This window comes from Lissotriton helveticus, chromosome 4_1 (assembly GCF_964261635.1).
Source record: "Lissotriton helveticus chromosome 4_1, aLisHel1.1, whole genome shotgun sequence".
NCBI lineage: Eukaryota > Metazoa > Chordata > Amphibia > Caudata > Salamandridae > Lissotriton > Lissotriton helveticus.
The window spans coordinates 703,152,625-703,173,362 of NC_136063.1; the positions used below are offsets into that span (position 1 = coordinate 703,152,625).

The 20,738-nt window shown below is 49.4% G+C and overlaps 1 protein-coding gene across 1 annotated transcript in view; it reads left to right on the forward strand.

Annotated features, from left to right (window-relative positions):
• PRKDC (protein kinase, DNA-activated, catalytic subunit) overlaps positions 1-20,738 on the forward strand; it is a 3,158,350-nt gene that overhangs the window by 1,592,962 nt on the left and 1,544,650 nt on the right. The window contains exons 61-62 of the mRNA XM_078687323.1: positions 15,190-15,321; positions 17,143-17,322. Of these exons, the coding sequence (XP_078543449.1) occupies positions 15,190-15,321; positions 17,143-17,322 (312 nt within the window). The remainder of the gene's footprint in view (positions 1-15,189; positions 15,322-17,142; positions 17,323-20,738) is intronic.

Here is a 20,738-nt window from a genome sequence, read left to right on the forward strand (position 1 = left end):
ATTTTGTAAATATTGTACAAAATGATCTATTGACCCTCTATCTGCATCTTTATCTGATATCCTCCTGTTCATACCTCCCTTGGCCCAGCAGGGTTCTGCTCTGGGTACCTTGAAAGGCTATCTTTTGGCCCATTCCTCTTTTCTTACGCTGCCTGATCAGCCTTCTCTTTTCAAACCCCCATTGGTACACAGATTTTTAAAGAGGTTAACCCACTTGTTCCCCCCTTCACCCTTAATTATGCCACAGTGGGACCTTAATTTGGTTCTCACCATTCTGATGTGTTCATCGTTTGAGCTGCTGCAAAACTTCTTTCTATGGCTGCTCACCATCAAAACACCCTTCTTAGTGGCAAAACCTCTGCCAGGGGCAAACTGCAGGCACTGTCATCACAGCCTCCTTACCTGACGGTCATTCCGGATGAAGTGGGGCTTCGCACAAGGGCAATTTTTGTACCTAAGGTGATAATGCTCTTTCATATGGGGCAGTTGGTTACTCTACCCATTTTCTATGCACCTCCGCACCCTTCCAAGGAAGAGGAGCGTCTCCATTGTCTCGACCCAAAAAGAGCCTTCTCGTTCTACCTCAATCGAACCAAAGAGCTCCCAGTGGATGACAAACTCGTTATATGGTACATGGGCACAAAGAAAGGGTGGGCTGTCCACTGGAGGTCTATATCTAGCTGGGTTATCCTCTGTATCAAAATCTGTTATGCTTTAGCGACTAAGGATCCTCCTGAAGGGCTTAGGGCCCATTCCATCAGGGCTAAATCGCCCACCCGGCTCTCCATCGTTGTGCTCCCATTTCAGATATATGCCAAGTGCTCCACATGAGCATCACTGCACATGTTTGCCAGACACTACTGCCTGGACACCCAGGTGCGCGGAAAAATGCCTGTTTAGTCACTCTGTCTTGCAGGACTTCCTGGTCTAAACCTTTCCACAGTTCCTCCTCTGGGGATGGCATTTATTGGGTATCTGTTCAAAGGTATTCAATCGGCAGCTAGATATCTCTATCAGATGGACAAGTTACTTACCTTCGGTAACGCCTTATCTGGTAGAGACATGATCTAGTGTCAAGGGTCTTTACCTTCAGGGCCCTGGTTGCCTTTTTAACAAACGTCAGTCAATCATGACTCCGCGCTTCTGGTTATGTTGACAACGCGGATGTCATGACGACGATGAACACGGTGCCTACAATGTCATATGAAATTCTTTATGGGCTTCCCAGGAGTAAAGAAGGACATCTGAAAGAAACAGGTTAGTGTTAGATTCTTTACCTTATAATATCCCCAGGCGTCAGACTGGATCCGGAATGTTTTACGTAGCAGTACCCCTGCACGTCGGTAGGCGTCGTCTGCGGCTCCGCTTCCGTTGTCGGCGTCGTGATCGCCGGGATGACGTCGTCGGAGTACTTAGACGCCCCCCTCGCGCGCTGACGTCTGTTCTTCTTTTTTCCATGCCAGCAAGTGCAGATCCGGGAAGAGCAGTACTCCTAGTCAATTTTTGACTAAACTTTTGATCTCTTTTGGATCCTCGACTCTCGGTGCCGATAGGGATGCCCGGGTTTAAACCCTGCGAAGATTGTAACCGACTGATGTCGGTGACCGACCCCCACCGTCGGTGCCTTTACTGTCTCAAGGCTGACCATGATGACAAGTTGGGCCTTGACATCGAAGGCTAAGTGGGAGCGGTCCCGTAAGTGTCTCGAGCTGCGGCAGTCGGCCCCGCGCTGCTCGAGGTCCCGGTCAAGGAGGAGGTCGAGGGACCAGTCCCGGGGCCACAGTCATCACCGCTCGGCCAGTCGACACCACTTGTCGGGCTCCAAGTCCTCAGTTAAGTCGAGGCACAAGAAGCCGAAGAAGCGACATCGCTCTTCCGACTCCTCCCGACACTCACGCGATGCGGCCGGGGGTTCGGGTGACACCGCCCACGTGGCTCCACCCGAGCCGCAAGCGCCGCGTCCAGCTACACACCTGCCGGTTCCTGGGCTGCACGCGACGCCGGAGGAGATCAGCACCTTAATTACGGCCATGAGGTCGCGCTTCACTCCGCGGGACCCGCCTAGGTGCCTTCGGGCCCCGCAGGTCCGTCTGGGAGCCCAAGCGGGCTGGCGGCTCCGGCCCCGGCGCTGTCAGGTGCTCTGGTGCCGTCGATGACACCGGTCCCGACGCTGCAGGGCTCCTCAGGATCCAGGCCTGGATCCGTGACGATGCCGGTCGACCTTATGACCCCTCCGCCGGCGCCATCACCAAGGGTGTCGGCCCCGACGCCGTCCCTGGACGACATCGTCCCCGGTCCCAGCCCCGGTCCGGATCCGGCATTGGACCGGCACCGCTCGGCGCCGCCTTCGACGCCGATCGGTGAGCCCTTCAACGACGACCCGCCTCCATCATTTATTCCTGACTATCAAGAGATGGATGACGAGGGGGACTAGGAGGGGTCTGAGGACCCTCTGGCATTGTAGTGCCAGTTGAGCCAGGACTGGGCGGAAGAGCTGGGGAGGCCAGTGGTCTGGACATTTCGCCCGACACTGGATTTGTCTCCCCTCCTACCGTGGCTACGGAGGAGGGGGCTGCTTAAAGCGTGATGTTAACTAGGGCAGCCAAGGCCTTGCCTTTTGAGCTCCCAGTCGCGGCCGTGAGGACTAACCTCCTCACTGAAGTGCTCAAACCGCAGGCAAGCTCCTCGGAGCCTCTCCTGCCATTTAATGAAGCCCTCACTGACGTTCTGCTGGGCACCTGGTCCAAGCCCTCTACAGGCCTCCCTGTAGATTGGAACGTGACCCGACGCCACCGCCCGGCACCGGGCGACCCCTGCTTTCTGTCCACCCACCCCATCCCTGAGAGTCTGGTTATCCAGGCCTCAACGTCCCAGACCGCATTCCCGACTGCTCCTCCGGATCGGGAATCCAAAAGGTACGATCAGTTTGGGAAGAAACTGTTCTCCTTACTGAGGTTGGGGTTGCGGTCTGTCAAAACCGCCTGCCTTTTGGGCACTCTGTGAGAACGGTTGCGGAAGTGCTGCCGTAGTGCCCGGCAGAGGTCCAGGCAAAGCTTACCCAGGCCCTAGCAGAGGGACGGGACCCAGCACGCTATTCCATTCGATGTGGACTCGATAACATGGACTCGCTGGGCAGGGCGATTGCGACGACGGTGGTGGTTCGCCGTCACGTCTGGCTAAGGTCTGCCAATTTTTTCGAGGGATGTCCACCCTTATGGATATGCCCTTTGATGGCCGTCGCCTCTTTGGCGACAAGGCGGACAGTGCGCTGGAGCGTTTCAAGGACTCCAGGGCTACGGCCAAGTCCTTGGGCCTCGGCCTACGCCAGCAAGCTTCCGCCTTTCGTCCCTTTCGTGGCCAAGGAAGGGGCGCCCCCACATGTCCTGCTAGCCACAGACCGCAGAACTTACCTCAACGCGGACGTGGTAACCGCCGTGGCGGTGCAGGGGGACACCGGCAAGGTCAGTCCACACCCGCCCCCGCAGAATCTGCCTCAAAATCCTCCGAGTTTTCAGGCCTATTCGACGCCAGTGGGGGGGGCAGGGTTTGGGATCACCTCCTCCACTGGCGCTCCATCACATCGGACAGGTGGGTGCTGCAAATCGTCTGAAGGGGCTACTCCCTCCCCTTCGAGGCGACCCCTCCAGCTATGCCACCGCAGTACCACCGCATGTCGGGGGATCACTTGCAACTTCTGCAGGAGGAAGTTACAGCCCTCTTGGGCAAGGGGGCCGTCGAGCGCGTTCCTGGGCCAGAAGTAGGACGTGGTTGCTATTCCCACTACTTTCTGGTACCCAAGAATGGCAAAGGAGGCCTACGCCCTATGTTGGACCTACGGAGCGTCAACGGCTTCCTCCAGAAGAAGTTCAAGATGCTGACTTTGGCTCAGGTCCTAGCTGCCCTTGACCCAGAAGACTGGATGGTAGTGTTGGACTTGCAGGACACGTATTTTCACATCCCCGTCCTGCCGGCCCACCGACGTTGCCTGCGGTTCACGGTAGGCCACGAGCACTTTCGGTTTACCGTGCTCCCCTTCGGCCTTGCTAACGCCCCACGGGTGTTCACGAAAGTGATGGCGGTGGTCGCAGCTCATCTGCCCTGATTAGGGGTTTCAGTCTTCCCCTATCTCGACGATTGGTTGTTGAAGGCGGACTTGCCCCAGACAGTCGTCTTCCACCTCCAGACTACGGCCGACCTCCTGCACTCGCTGGGGTTCTCCATTAACGTGCAGAAGTTGCACCTGTGCCCCTCTCAGAAGCTCCTTTTCATCGGAGCGGTTCTGGACTCAGCGCAGTTTCAGGTTTATCCTCCCGAACAGCGGATTCGGGATATTCAGGCTCTGATTCCGATCTTTCAGCCTTTATCCAGAGTTTCGGTCATGTTGACGCTGCGGCTCCTGGGGCTGATGGCCTCCTGCATCCTTCTGGTGCATCACGCCAGGTGGCGGATGCCGGCTCTGCAGTGGGACCTGAAGTTTCAGTGGGCACAGCATCAGGGCAACCTGTCCGACCACGTCCGGATCTCGGAGTGCACTGCAAGGCAGTTGCAGTGGTGGCTCACGAACCGCAATTGGGTCAGCGGCAGATCTCTCTCCCTACCCCAACCGGAGCACGTAGTGGTGACGGATGCGTCCTTCCTGGGTTGGGGGGGGCCACATGGGAGAGAGGGAGATCAGAGGCCTCTGGTCTCCGGCGGAGTCCCGGCTTCACATCAACCTTCGGGAGCTGAGGGCGATCCGGCTTGCACTGAAGGCATTCCTTCCCTCTGTCCGGGGAAGTGTAGTGCAGGTGTTCACGGACAACACCACCGCCATGTGGTACTGCAACAAACAGGGCGGGGTGGGGTCGTGGACCCTCTGTCAGCAGGCTCTACGCCTTTGGACATGGCTGGAACACCAGGGCGTCTCCCTGGTTGTTCAACACCTGGCAGGTTCCCTGAACGCCAGGGCGGACGAACTCAGCTGCCGGTGCATGATGGATCACGAATGGCGTCTGAACTCGGACGTGGCGCAAGGCCTCTTTCAGCACTGGGGAGAGCCTTGGTTAGATCTATTCGCCACCGAAGAGAACGCGCAATGTCATCAGTTCTGCGCGTTGGAATTTCCAAGGCAGTACTCGCTCAGAGACGCTTTCGGCACCAGTGGAGCTGCGGTCTGTTGTATGCCTTTCCGCCCATACCACTTCTGCCCAGAGTGTTGAAGAAGAACAGGCGCAACCAGGCCCAAGTCATCCTTGTGGCTCCGGACTGGGCACGAAGATATTGGTATCCCGAGCTACTCAGCATGTCAGTCGATCCCCCGATTTGTCTGTCTCTTCTGGAGGACCTTCTGTCGCAGCAGCAGGGAACGGTCCTCCACCCGAACCTGTCCAGCCTCCACCTCCATGCGTGGAGATTGAGCGGTGGCAATTGAGGCCATTTGACTTGCCTCCTGAAGTTTGTGATGTGATTCCGGCAGCCAGACGTCCCTCCACAAAATTGGTATACGCCTGCAGGTGCAACAAATTTGTGACATGGTGCACAGCAAAGGCTGTGGATCCACTTTCTGCCCCCCTTTCAGAGGTTCTCTTTCTTCTTTCTCTTGCCCGGCAGGGCTCTGCTCTGGGCACTATCCAGGGCTACCTGTCTGCCATTTCAGCCTTCTTGAGACTTCCTGATCACCCTTATCTTTTCAAGTACCCTGTTGTAAATAGATTCTTGAAAAGCATCACGCACATGTTTCCTCCTAGTCCTTTCGTGATGCCTCAGTGGGACTTGAATCTTGTTCTAACCTATCTGATGTGCGCTCTCTTCGAGCCACTTCATAACTGTCCTCTTCATTTTTTGACTCTTAAAACTGCATTCCTGGTTGCCATCACCTCTGCCAGGAGAGTGAGTGAGCTCCAGGCTCTATCTTCTAAGCCTCCTTTTCTTTCTGTCCATCCGGACAAGGTTGTTTTAAGAACGCGTCCTTCTTTCCTGCCCAAGGTGGTTACGGCCTTTCACATCGGGCAGTCCATCACCTTGACCACCTTCTTTCCGCCTCCGCATCCTTCAAAGGAGGAAGAGAGGCTCCACCGTCTGCACCAAAAATGTGCTCTCTCCTTCTACCTAGATCGCACACGCCAGCTCTTTGTTGGTTACGTGGGCGCGAAGAAGGGACGGGCGGTGCACAAACTAACCATCTCTCGGTGGGTCGTGTTGTGCATCAAGGTCTGTTACTCCTTTGCTACAAAGGAGCCTCCTGTTGGGCTGAGGGCCCATTCCACTTGGGCCACGGCGGCTACTACTGCCCTGGGTCAGATTGTCCCCTTGCAGGACATCTGTCAGGCAGCTACGTGGGCCTCGCTGCACAAGTTTGCTAGACACTACTGCCTGGACAGCCAAGTCCGGAGAGATGGCTTTTTCGGCCTTTCCGTTCTCCAGGACTTTCTGGTGTGATCTTGGTTCGCAGACCCACCACCGGGGTTGGTATTGCTGGCGTATCTATTCTAAGGTAAAGAATCTAACACTAACCTGTTTCTTTCAGATGCACAAGTTACTTACCTTCGGTAACGATATATCTGTAAGAAACAGTAGTTAGTGTTAGATTCCTTACCGCCCCACCCGTCCTCACCGTTCTGCGAACCGATATCTAGGGTTAAGGTATTTCCCTTTGAGGGCCCTATTTTCATGGCACCAGTGTCGATCTCTGGCATGGCTCTGCGTTCCTGGCACAGAAAGCTATGTACAAGAACTGACGTCAGCGCGCGAGGGCGTCGTCGAAGTACTCTGACATCATCCCGGCGATCACGACGACGGACGCGGAACCGCAGACGACGCCTACCGGCGCGCAGGGGTACTGCTACGCAAAACTTTCCGAATCCAGTCTGACACCTGGGGATAGTCTAAGGTAAGGAATCTAATACTAACTACTGTTTCTTACAGATATATTGTTACCGAAGGTAAGTAACTTGTGCCACACAGTGCAGTAAAGAACCATCTTAATGCTGGATAGTCCCCAGCTTAAAAATGCGCCATGCATTAGCTGAGAAGCAGCCTCTTGAAGGATTGAGGACTCATTCCACACGAACCAAGGCAGGTACTACTGCTGCATGTTTCACTAAAACATAATCTTTTTGGATTAGATTAAGTGAAGAAGAACCACGGTGTATTTATAAAAATATGTGTTTATTGTAAGGCAATCACTAACACATACAAATATCTCCTAGCTGTAAATAAACACAATGCACACAATACTTTTCAATAGAAACAGGTAAGTAGCACGAATACATAGTGGTTGCAAGGGGTAGACCAAATCATATACTAAAATAGTGGTATGCGAACCACGGCTTGAGTCAAGACTATACCTAGAAGACATAGAAGTGCCGGGGACCCAAGGAACCACCCGAGGTAAGTAATCCGGAACCCCACGGAGGCCATGTCCAGAGTGGGGGCACGACCGCGGTCTCAATACAAGTTTCAGTTGCAATTTTAAAGAAGGACCCATCCCAGTGGATCCTGAAGAAACCCGGGGAAGACAGAAGTTTGAAGAGGAGCCAGGATACCTACAACAGGGAAGCCGGGTGCAGAGGTGTTAACAGGCGTCGGAAACCGCAGTTGAACTCAATGGAGGACTGCAGGAAGATACCACTGCTGGAGAAGGTGTGAGTGTCCGGTGGAACCCAAAGGTGGATTCAAGATGTGAAGAACCTGCGCGCAGAGTGGACAGAGTCTATGCCACTCCGGAGTGACCAGGAGGCACGGAAGATGAATGCCACTGATGTCTGGTGTTTCAGGAGAGATGACTGTGACCTTGGATCTGCACCTGTGAGGACCAGGCAACGCTGTGGAAGGCCAGGAGCCGTTCACGAGTGTCCCATGTCCCATGTCGAGAGTTAACGGGTCGGTGTCCGTTGGGAGTACCAACAAGCCTTGGCAACTGCAAACAATGTGGAAGGATAGAAGGGGAGACAGGGCAGGCCCCGAAGAGTCAAGGGAGCCCCACAGAAATCAAAGGAGGCTCTCAAGATGACCCACTGGCTGGAGGCACTGGAGTCGCAAGAGGACCTCAAGCAGCTCACCAAAGATGCAACTGCAAAATGCAAGTGATGTGGTGAGGACAAAGAACTTGGTCACAGGAGATGCTTGAGGTTGGGGCTTTTTGGAGCCCGAAGATCTTGGAGAAAGGAAGCCAACGAGCCTTTGCAACAGCAAGTCGACGCAGTGCATAGGGGTTCAGTTCCTTCGGCTCCAAAAAGGGATACTGGCCTCCCTCTTTGTGAGAGGACAGGATAGGCTTTGAGGGATGTGAAGAACCACCACCTGTGGGGCTGAGCCTTTTGGAGTCCGTGGGTGCCCAGGATCAGCAGACCGGTCAGCTCATGTGTGGTGCCTGCTAGGGCGATTCCTTCAGATGTCTTGGATGCCCACAGGACTTGGAAGTTTCCTGTATGGAGCACAGCCACGGACGTTGCTGCAGGCGAATCTAGGGACCCACCTACAGGTAAGCCCATAGTACCCTAAGGAAAGGGTTGGGACGATTCATGGTTCCCTCCCAGGGGAGGGGTTGGACAGTGGTGTGGTAAATAAATAATTAATTACCGGTACTATTTTTGAATACATTGAATAAAACAGATAGCTCAATAAATAAGAGACAGGATTCGAGGTATCTGAGTCTAACAGGCTTTAATCAGGCATGAGGGAAGGGACAGGAACGGGATAGCCTGCACGGAAATAGAATGGATGGCAGCTGCACCATTTCATCGACAGTGCAGCATATATATAGTACAACATTACATTACATTACATACAGTAGGCGTAACTTGTGACAAACGTAAGATATGGAGACATGGGTGTGGAAAGAAGGCGTGTACAGGGCGTGCACTGAGACATGTGATGTGAAACGTCATAGAAATGTCATGAGTGGGCGGAAACATGGAGGGGGCTACCTGAGAGCAGCTGGGACCTTTAACCTAGTGGTACGCGCAAACGGGCAATGACGTGTTACCAGGGAGAACTGGGGGCTATGACTTCTGCACTAGAAGAGGAGACTAAAGTCTACGGTGTCAGGACGACATGTACCTATGGCATATCTGGTATCTTGTGTTTGGAGTACATGTTGATAGAAACTAAAAGTTATCAGGGCAGAGGCTACTTGACTCTAAGGCTGGTGCATGCATATATTCTTCGTGTAATGCGTGGGCTATGAATCTTCTATGAATATTAATACAGTAATTCTCTTGCATGGAGACATAAAGACTAGACTATAGCTGAAGCTGTTTATACGGTTCAGTAGCTAAGGAATGCAAAGACGAGGAGCTGAACTGATAACTAGAAGCATAACATACTCTTGGCAGACAGGCAGGCAGAGCCAGGCCGGGCCGGGCACCGCGCGGCAGGAAGTAAGTGAAGGGTCAGGGATGCAGGTGCATCGCTCCTCGGAGTGAGTTCAGGAGACTGGAGCTTGAATCTGGTGTCCGGGCCCTTTCGAGGCCTAGAAACGGGGACAATTCAATGAATTAACGTATACACTGTAAATCGTGGTAACATGGGCCTAATACTTGTTGCTTTCACGAGAACTGGAAACTGGCATACTAGAGTTGGACACAACTATAATTGCGTCTTTAATCGATCATAGGGGGATACATATGCATATTAATCATGCACATATAACATAGGATGGGGAACACGTAGGCACATATAACATGGCAAAATTTACTTTTCCACAGTGGGGAGGATTCTGCCATGTCCTTTGTTCAGTTTCGCGCCAGAGTGGGAGCCAACTCTGATACAGGGTCGGAGGGGCATCGTCCGACACCAGGGCTGACTGAAGCCCTGTCTTCCAGGCTGGAGCCTGAGCCCTACTCTTACAAGACTGAATGAATGAATACGCATTTATATAGCGCATGGCTACCCAAGGGCATCCCAGCGCATCAACACACCTAGTCATTCTTCAATGTTCAGGGGAAAAGGGAAGTTTTCAACAACTTCCTGAAGCTGAGATAGTTAGGTTCCAACCAAATGCAGTCAGGGAGCTAGTTTTGCAGCATGTAATGAGAATCGGCGGCCACCGAACGTACTCGCTTGATCCTAGGGACAGTCAAAAAATGTTTATGGTTTGATCTTAGGGTCCGGGTGATCTGGTGAAGTTGAAACAAAGGCTGGATCAGGGCCGGTCTACTGCCGGAAATGGATTTATGGGCAGTGCACATGGCCTTGAACCAAATCCTTTGCTGCACTGGCAAGCAGTGCAACTGGCGAAGGGCATATTTGGCTGAATTCCGCTTAGGGACATCCATCAACAGCCGAGCCGCGCAGTTCTGTACAATCTGCAGGATATTGATGGTTCCCTGCTGCGCTCCCAGATAGACGGCATTCGCGTAATCCAGACACGATAGAATTAGTGACTGTACCAGAAGAAGCCTGGCTTCAAAGGGAAGTAGACTCAGGATCTTCCTTAACAGTCTGATCAGGCCATAGCAAGTGGCAGCAACCTTACGCGCCTGTACAAGGAAACTAAGATTAGGATCAATCCATACTCTTAGACTCTTAATTTGTTTTTTAGGTGGGGAGGCTGGCCCAGGCAACTAGGCCACCAAGGGTCTAAGTTGGTGGGGGCCTTATGTCCTAACATCATAATTTCCGTTTTAGAACCATTGAGTTTAAGAAAGGATGCATCCATCCATTTAAGTACTTTAATTAAGCAGGAGGTGAGGTTATTGTTATCAGGAGAATCGAGCCGGGAAAGGGAAACCGCCAACTGGGTGTCATCGGCATAGGAGACCAGCTGGACCCCCCAGGGAAGTACCACCTCAGCCAAAGGCCTCATGTAGATGTTGAAAATGGTAGGGCTTAACGAGGATCCCTGGGGGACGCCATACTGCAAGCGGATCTGTTTTGAGATAGCCTCATCTTCGAACACGGTAAAAGTCCTATCCGTGAGAAAGGACTGTAGCCACTTGAGGGCCATTCCTGAAACCCCCACGTCGCTCAATCTCTGAATCATAATAGAATGATTTACCCTGTCGAATGCTGCGCTGAGGTCTAATAAAATAATGGCAGCGCAGCTTCCAGAATCCACGATTTTCCTGGCTTCTTCAACCACGGCGATGAGGGCGGTCTTTGTGCCCTGCTTGGATCCACCAACCCGTCTGGATGGGGTGTAAGGCATTGTTATTCTCAACAAATGTTGCTAATAAGGAATTGACATGCTTTTCAGCCAGTTTACCTATACCTGGTAGCAGAGAGATGGGACGATAATTTGCCCAGTCCTCCGGGTCTAGATTGGGTTTCTTCAAAAGTGCCTTCACTTTTGCCTGTTTCCATGGCGGCGGGACCAGCCCAGCTGCAAGCGAGGAGTTGATTACGTCCCGGATAACTGGGGTAGCAGTCTCAGAGACCAGCTTAAGAATGGAGGGGGGCGCGGCGTCGGACGGGGAGCCAGACTTCAGATTCCCCAGGAGTCGCTGCAGCATGGGTAAATCAAGCTGAGCAAATTCCGCTAAACCCACATGAAGGTCAAGTGGGGGGGAGGTAGAGTAGGCTCCACCTGCTGAAACAGCGAGTAAATATTTGCAACCTTAGTAGTAAAGAAAAGTGCCAATTCGTCACAACGTTTCTGTGCGTTTAGTGGCTCAGTGAGAGGGCCAGGAGGGGTGACCAGTGATTTAAAATGTTTAAAGATTTCCCTCGGGGAATTGGCAGCTGAGGTTATTTTATCCTGATTATAGCTAGATTGTGTAATGTTCATTTTATTTTTGTAGATCCGTAATGCAGATCTATAGTTACCCTTGCTGACCTCGGAGAAGTCCTTCCTCCATTTCCTTTCGAACTGCTTACAGACTTGTTTAAGTGATCTTAATTCGGAAGTATACCAGGGTTTTTTGTTATTGCCAGAACGATGACAGAGTTCAGTTTTAGGAAGAGTAAGGTCCAACGAGGATTCTAGCCAATTATTAGGAGGCATTCGCCAATATGGGGTTAGAGCAGAATGCCGGGATGGCGGTATTAAGGTTAGCTACCCAGTTTTCGAGTGGAAGCTTGGACCAAATGCGACTCAGTTTCTTTGTTTTTATAGCGGGCAGTGTCCGATCAGGAGAGGACCAGGTAAAGGATAGGAGGACATAGTCTGACCAAGGGACGATAGTAGATTCCTTCAAAACAATGTTATCCAGATTGGTGAAAAAAAGATCAAGCAGATGTCCTGCTTAATGAGTAGGGCCAGTGACAATTTGTTCAAGTTGGAGCACCTCAAGGCCCGCCATGAGACCTTGAGAAGCGGGGGAATCAGGTTCATCAAGGTGAATATTAAAATCACCCAGAATAGAGAAATTAGGGGTAAGACTGGCACAGTTAATAGCAATGTCAGGAAGATCATTGCAAAAATTGGCAAGACCGCCCGGTGGGCGATATAAGAGAATCCCTGCGAAAGTACAGGTAGGTGAGAAGCTGATGGAGAAAGATATACTCTCACACTCTGAAAGAAGGCAGCTAGTAGTCCTGCAGCTATAATTATTTTTATAGATAATAGCAATACCTTCACCCCAACCACAATCCCGATCTTGTCTAATGATGCCATAGTTAGGGGGTAAGGCCCGGACTACATCAGGGTCAGAGTCTGACTTCGTCCAGGTTTCTGTTAAGAAAAGCACGTCAGGGCATTTATCTTCTAAAAGCAAACAGAGTTCACTCGCATGCTTGGTAAGGGAGCGACAGTTGAGAAGTGATAAGGAAAATGATTTTCCTTTTGCAGTGTTTCGCTGGGGAGATTGGGGAGGTATCATTTCAAAATTACAGCGTGTGCAGGAAATCTGCAATTTTTCAAGAGAAATAATGTGTGAGCAGCTAGTATTACTCTCCTCTCTAAGCCCCAGAAGCTGCTCCTTGTTATAAATGAACTTTCCTGTGGTAGTTTGTTCAAGGGTTCTGGGCCCTGGGCCCGTCCTGGGACGGACGGGCGCAGACGGGCTCTCCTTTGGCGCTCCGTCGGCGCGTAGACTCCGCGTCCGCTGCGCGGAGGCATGCCCATCTGCTTTTATGCTGGCGCAGAGCGCGTCACAAGACTAGCCCGCTACCCTGCGTACCTCCCCAAGATGGCCGCTCGATTAGTCCGGCAGCCTCAGAGGGCGTGAGCAGCTCAGCGCCTACTCGGCTGAGTGATAGGGGTGAATGCGGCTAAGTTAAAAGGTTATCAAATTGCCAAATTAAATTTTACAATTAAAAGTACAAGGTGCCAACAACACATCTCCCGGCTTCTGCCTCAGGAGTCAACTAGGTCCCACGCTTGCGCAGAGGTTCCTTCTTTTATGCTGGCGCAGAGCACGTCACAAGACTAGTGTGCTACCCTGCGTACCTCCCCAAGATGGCCGCTCGATTAGTCCGGCAGCCTCAGAGGGCGTGTAGCAGCTCAGCGCCTACTCTGCTGAGTGTGAGGGGTGAATGCGGCGAAGTTAAAAGGTTAGCAAATTGCCAAATTAAATTTTACAATTAAAAAGTACAAGGTGCAAACAACACAGCTCCCGGCTTCCGCCTCAGGAGTCAAGTAGGTCCCCTGAGTGGTGCTGGCAAGCGCTTCCACCCTGCCCCAATACACTAAACCCTGTCTGGGAGGTTGTCACACATCCCAGTGACAGGATACCTATTGTTCTGCCTTTCCCTGCTCAAGCTTCGGTCAGAAGCAGGAGGGCAGAATCGTGTCTCTGTTTGGCACTATCCATGTTCTGCTCTCCGGTTCTAGAAGACTGGTACCGGGAGCACTGAGGGCCTCCCGAAGGAGCTTTAGAGTGCATGGTAATCATACCTCCCACACCGTTTATGGTGTGGGTTTATGATTCCAACGTGTTTGATACCAAATATGATCGGGTGCGAAACAGCCAGTTTAGAGATGGTCATTGCGTAATGACGCATGGCCACTCTATGTATTGTAATGGCTGATGCACGTACAACCCGGGATAATGGACTTGAAGATTGTAGGGGTGTCCTGCTCATGCAGGGGCACCCACACATTTAGGATCGAGCACCCTGCCTTCAGGATTGAAAGGCCTGCTTTAGGGGTGACTTATGTGTTTTAAGTGCAGTGACCTCAGATATAGGGAAACCTATATCTGTTGTTAGGGGTGCTAGCACCAGCTGACACAGGCTGCAATGGCAGGCCTGTAGTTACAGTTTGAGTGATCCCCATGGGTGGCATAATGCATGCTTCAACCCATGGGGGACCCCTGGTGTACCTATTCCATGTGTACCTCAATACCATATGCTAGTGACTGATAAGGATGCACCAGCGTCAAATCTGGGATGTACCTAAGTACTTACCATACCAGTTTAGGGGAGAAAGCACAGAGACTGGAGTCCTGATTAGCAGGATCCCAGTCAGACTAGTCGGAAATCGTCACAGCACCAGGCAAAAAGTGGTGGTAACCATGCAGACGGATCCTACCTTCCTAAAGTATCCATTAGAAAAACACGTTATTGACCTTTTGTAACGCTCATCTGGCAGATCCTCTTTCTAGCTGCAGATTCTTCATCAATCATTGTGTGAAATCTGCACTTTTTGCACCTAAAAAAGGACTCAAACTAATGATCCCCTAACAGGTCAAGCCAATTTGCCTATTGACTCTGTCTGAGAACGTGGACAAGACTTAGAAAGTATCTGACATCTGCTCGCCTGGTTGATATTTATATGCAGCCTTGCTCATCACTTCCGAAGCAGAATGACGTCGGTGCGGAGGCGCGCAACACCACTTTACCGTATGCTGGAGATCTGCTCATGCATCTGATGCCTGGGGTAATATTGACAGGTGAGGAATCTGTGGTTAGATATAGTATGCACCAAAAAGAGCATTACTGAAGGTGAGTAACTTGCTCACTGAGGCTAAGTTCCCACTAATAAGGGAACATTTAAGAGATTAATGATACTAAGATTGTTTTCTCTTTCTGCAAAATATCTAAGAAAGAAATATGCAAAAAGAAATAGTAGTCTGTAGAACCATAAAGCAACATCTAGGCAGACTTTTCCCATTATGCCTACAACTTCAGGTGCAGTGATTCATATTTTTACATGGAATGTCTGCCAACCAGTCCTTACATTTTCTACAATACTGGTATTTTATTTGCAGTTTGTTAAGGGTATGTCAGTTGTGGAAAGAGTTCTTATCTTAAGTGTTCATCTTGAAAAGCCATAAGAACCTTAACATACTATATCAAAAACTTTATATTTTTCTTTGTTTCTTTTAGGAAATTACAGTTGAGATGAAGATTAAGCAGGATTCCCAGGTCACTCTTTACAGACGCTATAGACATGGAGACCTGCCAGATATCCAGATTGAATATAGCAGTTTAATTGCTCCTCTTCAGGCCCTGGCACAGGTTTGTTTTTCTGTTCTGATACATAATCTTTTTTTAAAAAGAAATGTATGCACACGTTAAATGAGCTGGGTCTAGGTGCTAAGTGAGTGAACTAATTCATCCACTGTAAAGGCCTGTGTTCGACCTCATGGTTGCAGGTTTTAATCCCGGCGGGTCCACTCCCCCTTTCATCCTTCTGAGGTCGATAAAATGAGTACCATTAAGTTGGGTAACAATAAAAATCTGTTATTCAGCGCCAAGAGGCCTATGGGTGAACTTGTGCTTTACAAATACACATTATGTTATTAAAGAAAAAAGAGGGGTTTTGTTTACCCTTTCGCTTTGTTACACATTTTGTCTTGAAATATAAATTGTAAGTGGAGTTTGGTGCATGGTTTTTGTAATGCATAAAAGAGATTAATGTGGTGGTTAAACTGATCTCATCCACCAGTGTTAATTGCTCAGGGCTAAATCCCCAGCATTTCTTTCAGTCTGGTGTGCCATTAAAGCCAGGGACCAACAATATACAAATACATCTTGGCCACACCCCCAAAAAGGTACAGGCCAGCCCATTTTGCTAATCTACATACCCTCTAAATGGAAACCAAACAACCTCAGGCGATCTTTATCCTTGTTGGGACTCATCGGTGTGAGGTACAGCAGAAGCCCAATAAACTCGAGACCCACATCTGGACCTACCTACCCCACACAAGGGACTACCATAGCACAAAAAGTGATGGCATGGTAGTTACTCTAGGTATTGTTGATGCCCAATTTTAATTAGTTTTCTTGTGGTCAAGTCTCGGGAAAGGGAGAACACTGGTATCTTACATGTAGCCAATAAAATGAAGGAAGAGACTTGAGGCCATAATCTAATTTCTTTTAATTAATTCAAATATCAAAATAATCATTACCGAAGGCAAAAGGGTTAGTTAATCAATCAATGGAATTGACATAATCAAATCATAAGCAAATGTGTAAAGTAGCCCTCTCTAAGTGTCAAGCAGACTGCCATTAGGTCTGTCTCATTCAAAGACCAAAGCTAAGTTTGGCTGCATAAAAGCTTCAACCCTCACTGCTCTGAAGCTAAAAGTATAATTCATAGAAATGTCTCTGCTGGCTGTTCCTCAAATAGCACGTCATTTCCAATGTTTTAAACATAGAAAACACACAATTTTCATAGAATGACACTACCTAAATGAGCAGCATTGGAATGTTACTTGCATAGCAACCAATCAAGCTATTAATTTAACTCCTACTTCCTTGTGATTTGTATTGGACAGTAAATGGACATATTCTAGTTGCACAGAGCAAATAAAAACAAATTTGAAACTTGACATTATAAGATGCTTGTGCAAGTTTCAGAACAACAAACATAACCTTGCTTGTTGCAAAGTCATCTACTTCAACCACATAAGCTAGAGGAAAGTTACATTTGGAAGCAGAGAGAAAGACACCGTAAACTGTAGCTGAATTTGAAGGATTTTCTGAAACAGAATGAAAACATCAAAGTGCAGGGCTAGTGCACACAAATAAGCAAGCACTTTTTGAAATGCAGCAGCATAATACAGCCTAGTCATGCTACCTAAGTCAAACTAAATTAGGCATAATATTTTTATTAAGAAAATATGCTCACAATTTCATATGATTACTTGTGATGTGGAGCTTAGATTCACACAAAATATTATCTGCCCAGAGTTCATACTACAGTGGCAACCTCCTTAGAAATTCTGTGTTCCGACCCCTTTGTAACTGAACAGCACTGTTGCTAGAGACACACTAAATTTAAACCATATGCTCGGCAAGGAAGCATATTACTTTTAATCCTATTGTATTTTACAGAGGGATTCAACACTAGCAAAGCAGCTCTTCAGCAACCTCTTTTCTGGAATTTTAAAAGAAATTGAACAATTGAGAAGTCATTCGGAAATGAGAGAAATCACACAAAAGTTGCTTGAAAATTTCAATCGCTTCTTGAGCATCAGTGTGACATACTTTCCTCCCTTTGTAGCCTGCATTCAGGTAATGCTTTCCTCATGAATGATGCTTATACTTGAGTTTTTGAATCATTGATTTATTTATTTAAACATTGCATATTGCTGTATATGTCCTGGACCTCACACCAGAGGATCACACCTCTTCCAAGCAAGACCTGTCTTATTTAATGTTTTGATGTCTCTTTTAAGCACCACACTGATGGAAAAGCATTTGAAGGTAATGGGTCTTGAAATGCATTTGAAGGTAATGGGTCCAGTACATTAGGGATTTCTGTGTGGTTTCAGCCATACATCTGAATGCTAGTTACTGTTTTCTTTTTCCTCTTTTCCCTTTAAACTTATCTTTAAAAATGAGAATCATACTATAAAATATCCTCATTTTATTGTGAGACTTAACTTCTATCCTGTCTTAAAGCATTCTCCATTTATAGCTTCTTCAAATTAAAGGTTAATCTGACTGTGACTGAAGCCAGGTGGTTGGCAAGCAGACATGCAACTACCTACTGGAGTAATTGATATCCTTGGTTTCAAATTGACAGCTCATGGAACCCCTGTGATCCATAGATTATATGGTGGATTGTTTGAGACATCGCTCATCCCACCGTAACTTTGATTACCATTATTTTTGCTTCAGTTACTTCAGCATATCCTTTAGTTCTACTAAGCACCAAATATTGACAGAAGAAAAGTGAAAGTAAAGATCATTATAAGTAGTGTTGGTCAAAGTTAAATATAAGTAGTAGTGGTTGAAGGTAATCATGTGCACACCACCCCATCCTTCAGCCTTAGTGTCCTTCAAGTAACAGTGCTAAATGCAAGTGCATTTTCTCATGTCAAGTGTCCTCGTGGCAAGCAATATCTTATATGCGAAGCACACTCCTTTAGGCCACCTCCAAAGGTCAATGCACTGGGGGCTAGAAGGATGGACATATATTATGAATTTATCTCAGGCCCCTTACTCCTGCATATTGAATGTCCTTCCATTGCATGGTACTCTGCAGAGCCCTGCATGGGTGCATACCACTTTATAAGCTTAGAAGCTTGAGAGTGGCTCTGCCTTTTCCTGTGCTTTATCCTATAATTCTCAGAACGGTGCTCCTGCTAGTACTAGGTCTCTCAAAAGCTAAAAGACAGCTTAGTTTAAGTGCATAAGTGAGGATAGCAGATTATACAGAATGCACTGGTAAGAAGTAAGAATGAATAATATGCTGGATATACCATATAACAGGAGTTCATCAATTACACCTCTGGAGAAAAAATGGTGCAAGCAGTTGGCATTTACAATTCTGTGATTACTATCCAGTTTCCTCCCATGTCCCTGTAACCATAGTTTCAATTACAGACAGTCATATTAGCTCTGTAAATCTGTTATGGACTGATCACCTATGTAAGCTGAACTATTGCAGATTCCTTGCCATAGAATTATCCCTTTATGCCACACTGAATCTGGAAAGTTTTTCTGAGCAGTACCCCTGCATACCAGTAGGTGGCGTCATTCGAGTCTTCTTGGCTGTGTCTGCGCTGGAAATGACATATGCAGTGCTTATTTAGGCACCACCCAGGCTTGCGGACGTCAGTTCTTTTCTTTCTGCGCCAGACAGCACAGATCAGGGAAGAGCTACCCCTTAGTCACCTTTTGACTAGGCTTTTTCAATGTTTTGTAGAAGTCTTTTTTGAGGTCAACCTCCTTTTATGGTGAAGAAGGCTGGCTTCAAGCCCGCGGCGCCGTTCATCGACAGATGCCGGAGATGGGCCCCCACCTTGTGTGCCTCTAGCAGGACCACGACCTGAAGACCCACCCTGACTGCCACACAATGCCGGCCCCTCACGGCGGGATGCCTGACTTTCACCTTGTGGATACCCTGCTATCTCACAGGGGAATACCAGGAAGGGTTCCCTAAGCAAGCGCCGGGAAACCCACTGCGGGTAGCTGTGCGCTATATAAGCTCAACTACATTTACATTTACATTTACATCCCTCAAGCTAATGGTGGCTAGATGTGCGACGCTGTGTCGATCAAGAGGAAGCTCCCAGGAGCGGTCAAGGACCCCGAGGTAGTCGTTGCACTGCAAGCAGTCAAACCATTCAGCTAAGTACCATTACCAGAAGAAGAAGTCAAAGCATGCTTCGACTTCACCTCACCCGCCTGCTGATACGACAAGGGAGCGTGGCAACTCAAGGCATGGTTCTGGAGATTAGCCAGAGCCTGGGTCAGGCCCGTGCCTCCCTGACATTTATCCCCCCCCACCACCACCATCATTTGAAAGAATTTTATAAGGCCATGCTCCTCATGTTTGGGCAGCCTGTTCCTTCTGGCTTGCCTTTGGGCCCTGCGAGTACTGGAGGGGCCCCTACCAGACACAAGCCGGCGGCTCTAGTGGCAGTTCGGCCCCAGGGATCCACAGACAGATCCAGGTTGGTGCCAGTCATGCCACCTCAACCTTGCTCAATACCAATCTTGAGGCAAAGCTCCTGGCGCCGGTGGCGCCATCCCCAACTCTGTGACAGGGCCGAAGGGGCATCGTCCGACACCAGGGCTGACTGGAGCCATGTCTTCCAGGTTGGAGCCTGAGCCCTAATCTTACAAGCCCTGACTCGAGGAGGAATAGGCAGGGTCACTAGACCCTGAGGAATACCAACCTTATGAAGAATAATTGGACTGATTTGAGGATCTTCGTAAAGCCAGCGGAGTAGATACTTCTCCAGATGCTGGCATGCTTTCTCCCCATCCATGGCTATGGAGGAGGGAACTTCTTTTGAAATGCTGGTGGGTAGGGCAGCTGAGGTCCTGGACCTTAGCTGGCCCCCTGTGGCAGTCAAGACTAATGTCTTGACCGAAGTGCTTCAGCCAGAATTGTCCCCATCAGAACCACTTCTCCCTTTCAATGAGGCACTTACTGGCATCCTGCTGGGGACTTGGTCTAAGCCCAACACAGGTTCTCCTGTAAACAGGACGATTGCTCACTGCCCTGTTCCAGGGGACCCAAATTTCCTCACCCAACACCATACCCTAGAGTGCTTGGTGGTCCAAGCCTCAACGTCCCATGTAAAAATCCTGGTGCATTCCCTACCGCACCCCTGGACAGGGAATCCAAGAGGTTGGAACATCTTGGGAAGAAGATGTTTTCTTCCACCAGCCCAGCCTGGCATTGGAGTCTGTGAACACCATGTGCCTTTTGAGCTGCTCTTTGCAAGCCCTGTGGGATATAATTACACAGGTGCTGCCAATGTTCCCAGAGGAGTCCCGGACCATGCTCTCCCAGGCCGTTGCCAATGTAAGGGATGCAGCTATGTTCACAGTCTGCTGTGGAGTAGATGCCACCAACTCACTAGGCAGAGCTGTTTCACCGACAGTGGCCCTGTGACACCATGCCTGGTTGAGGGTGACTTGCTTTTCTGGATGTCCAGTCCACACTCATGGACATTCCCTTTGATTGCTCC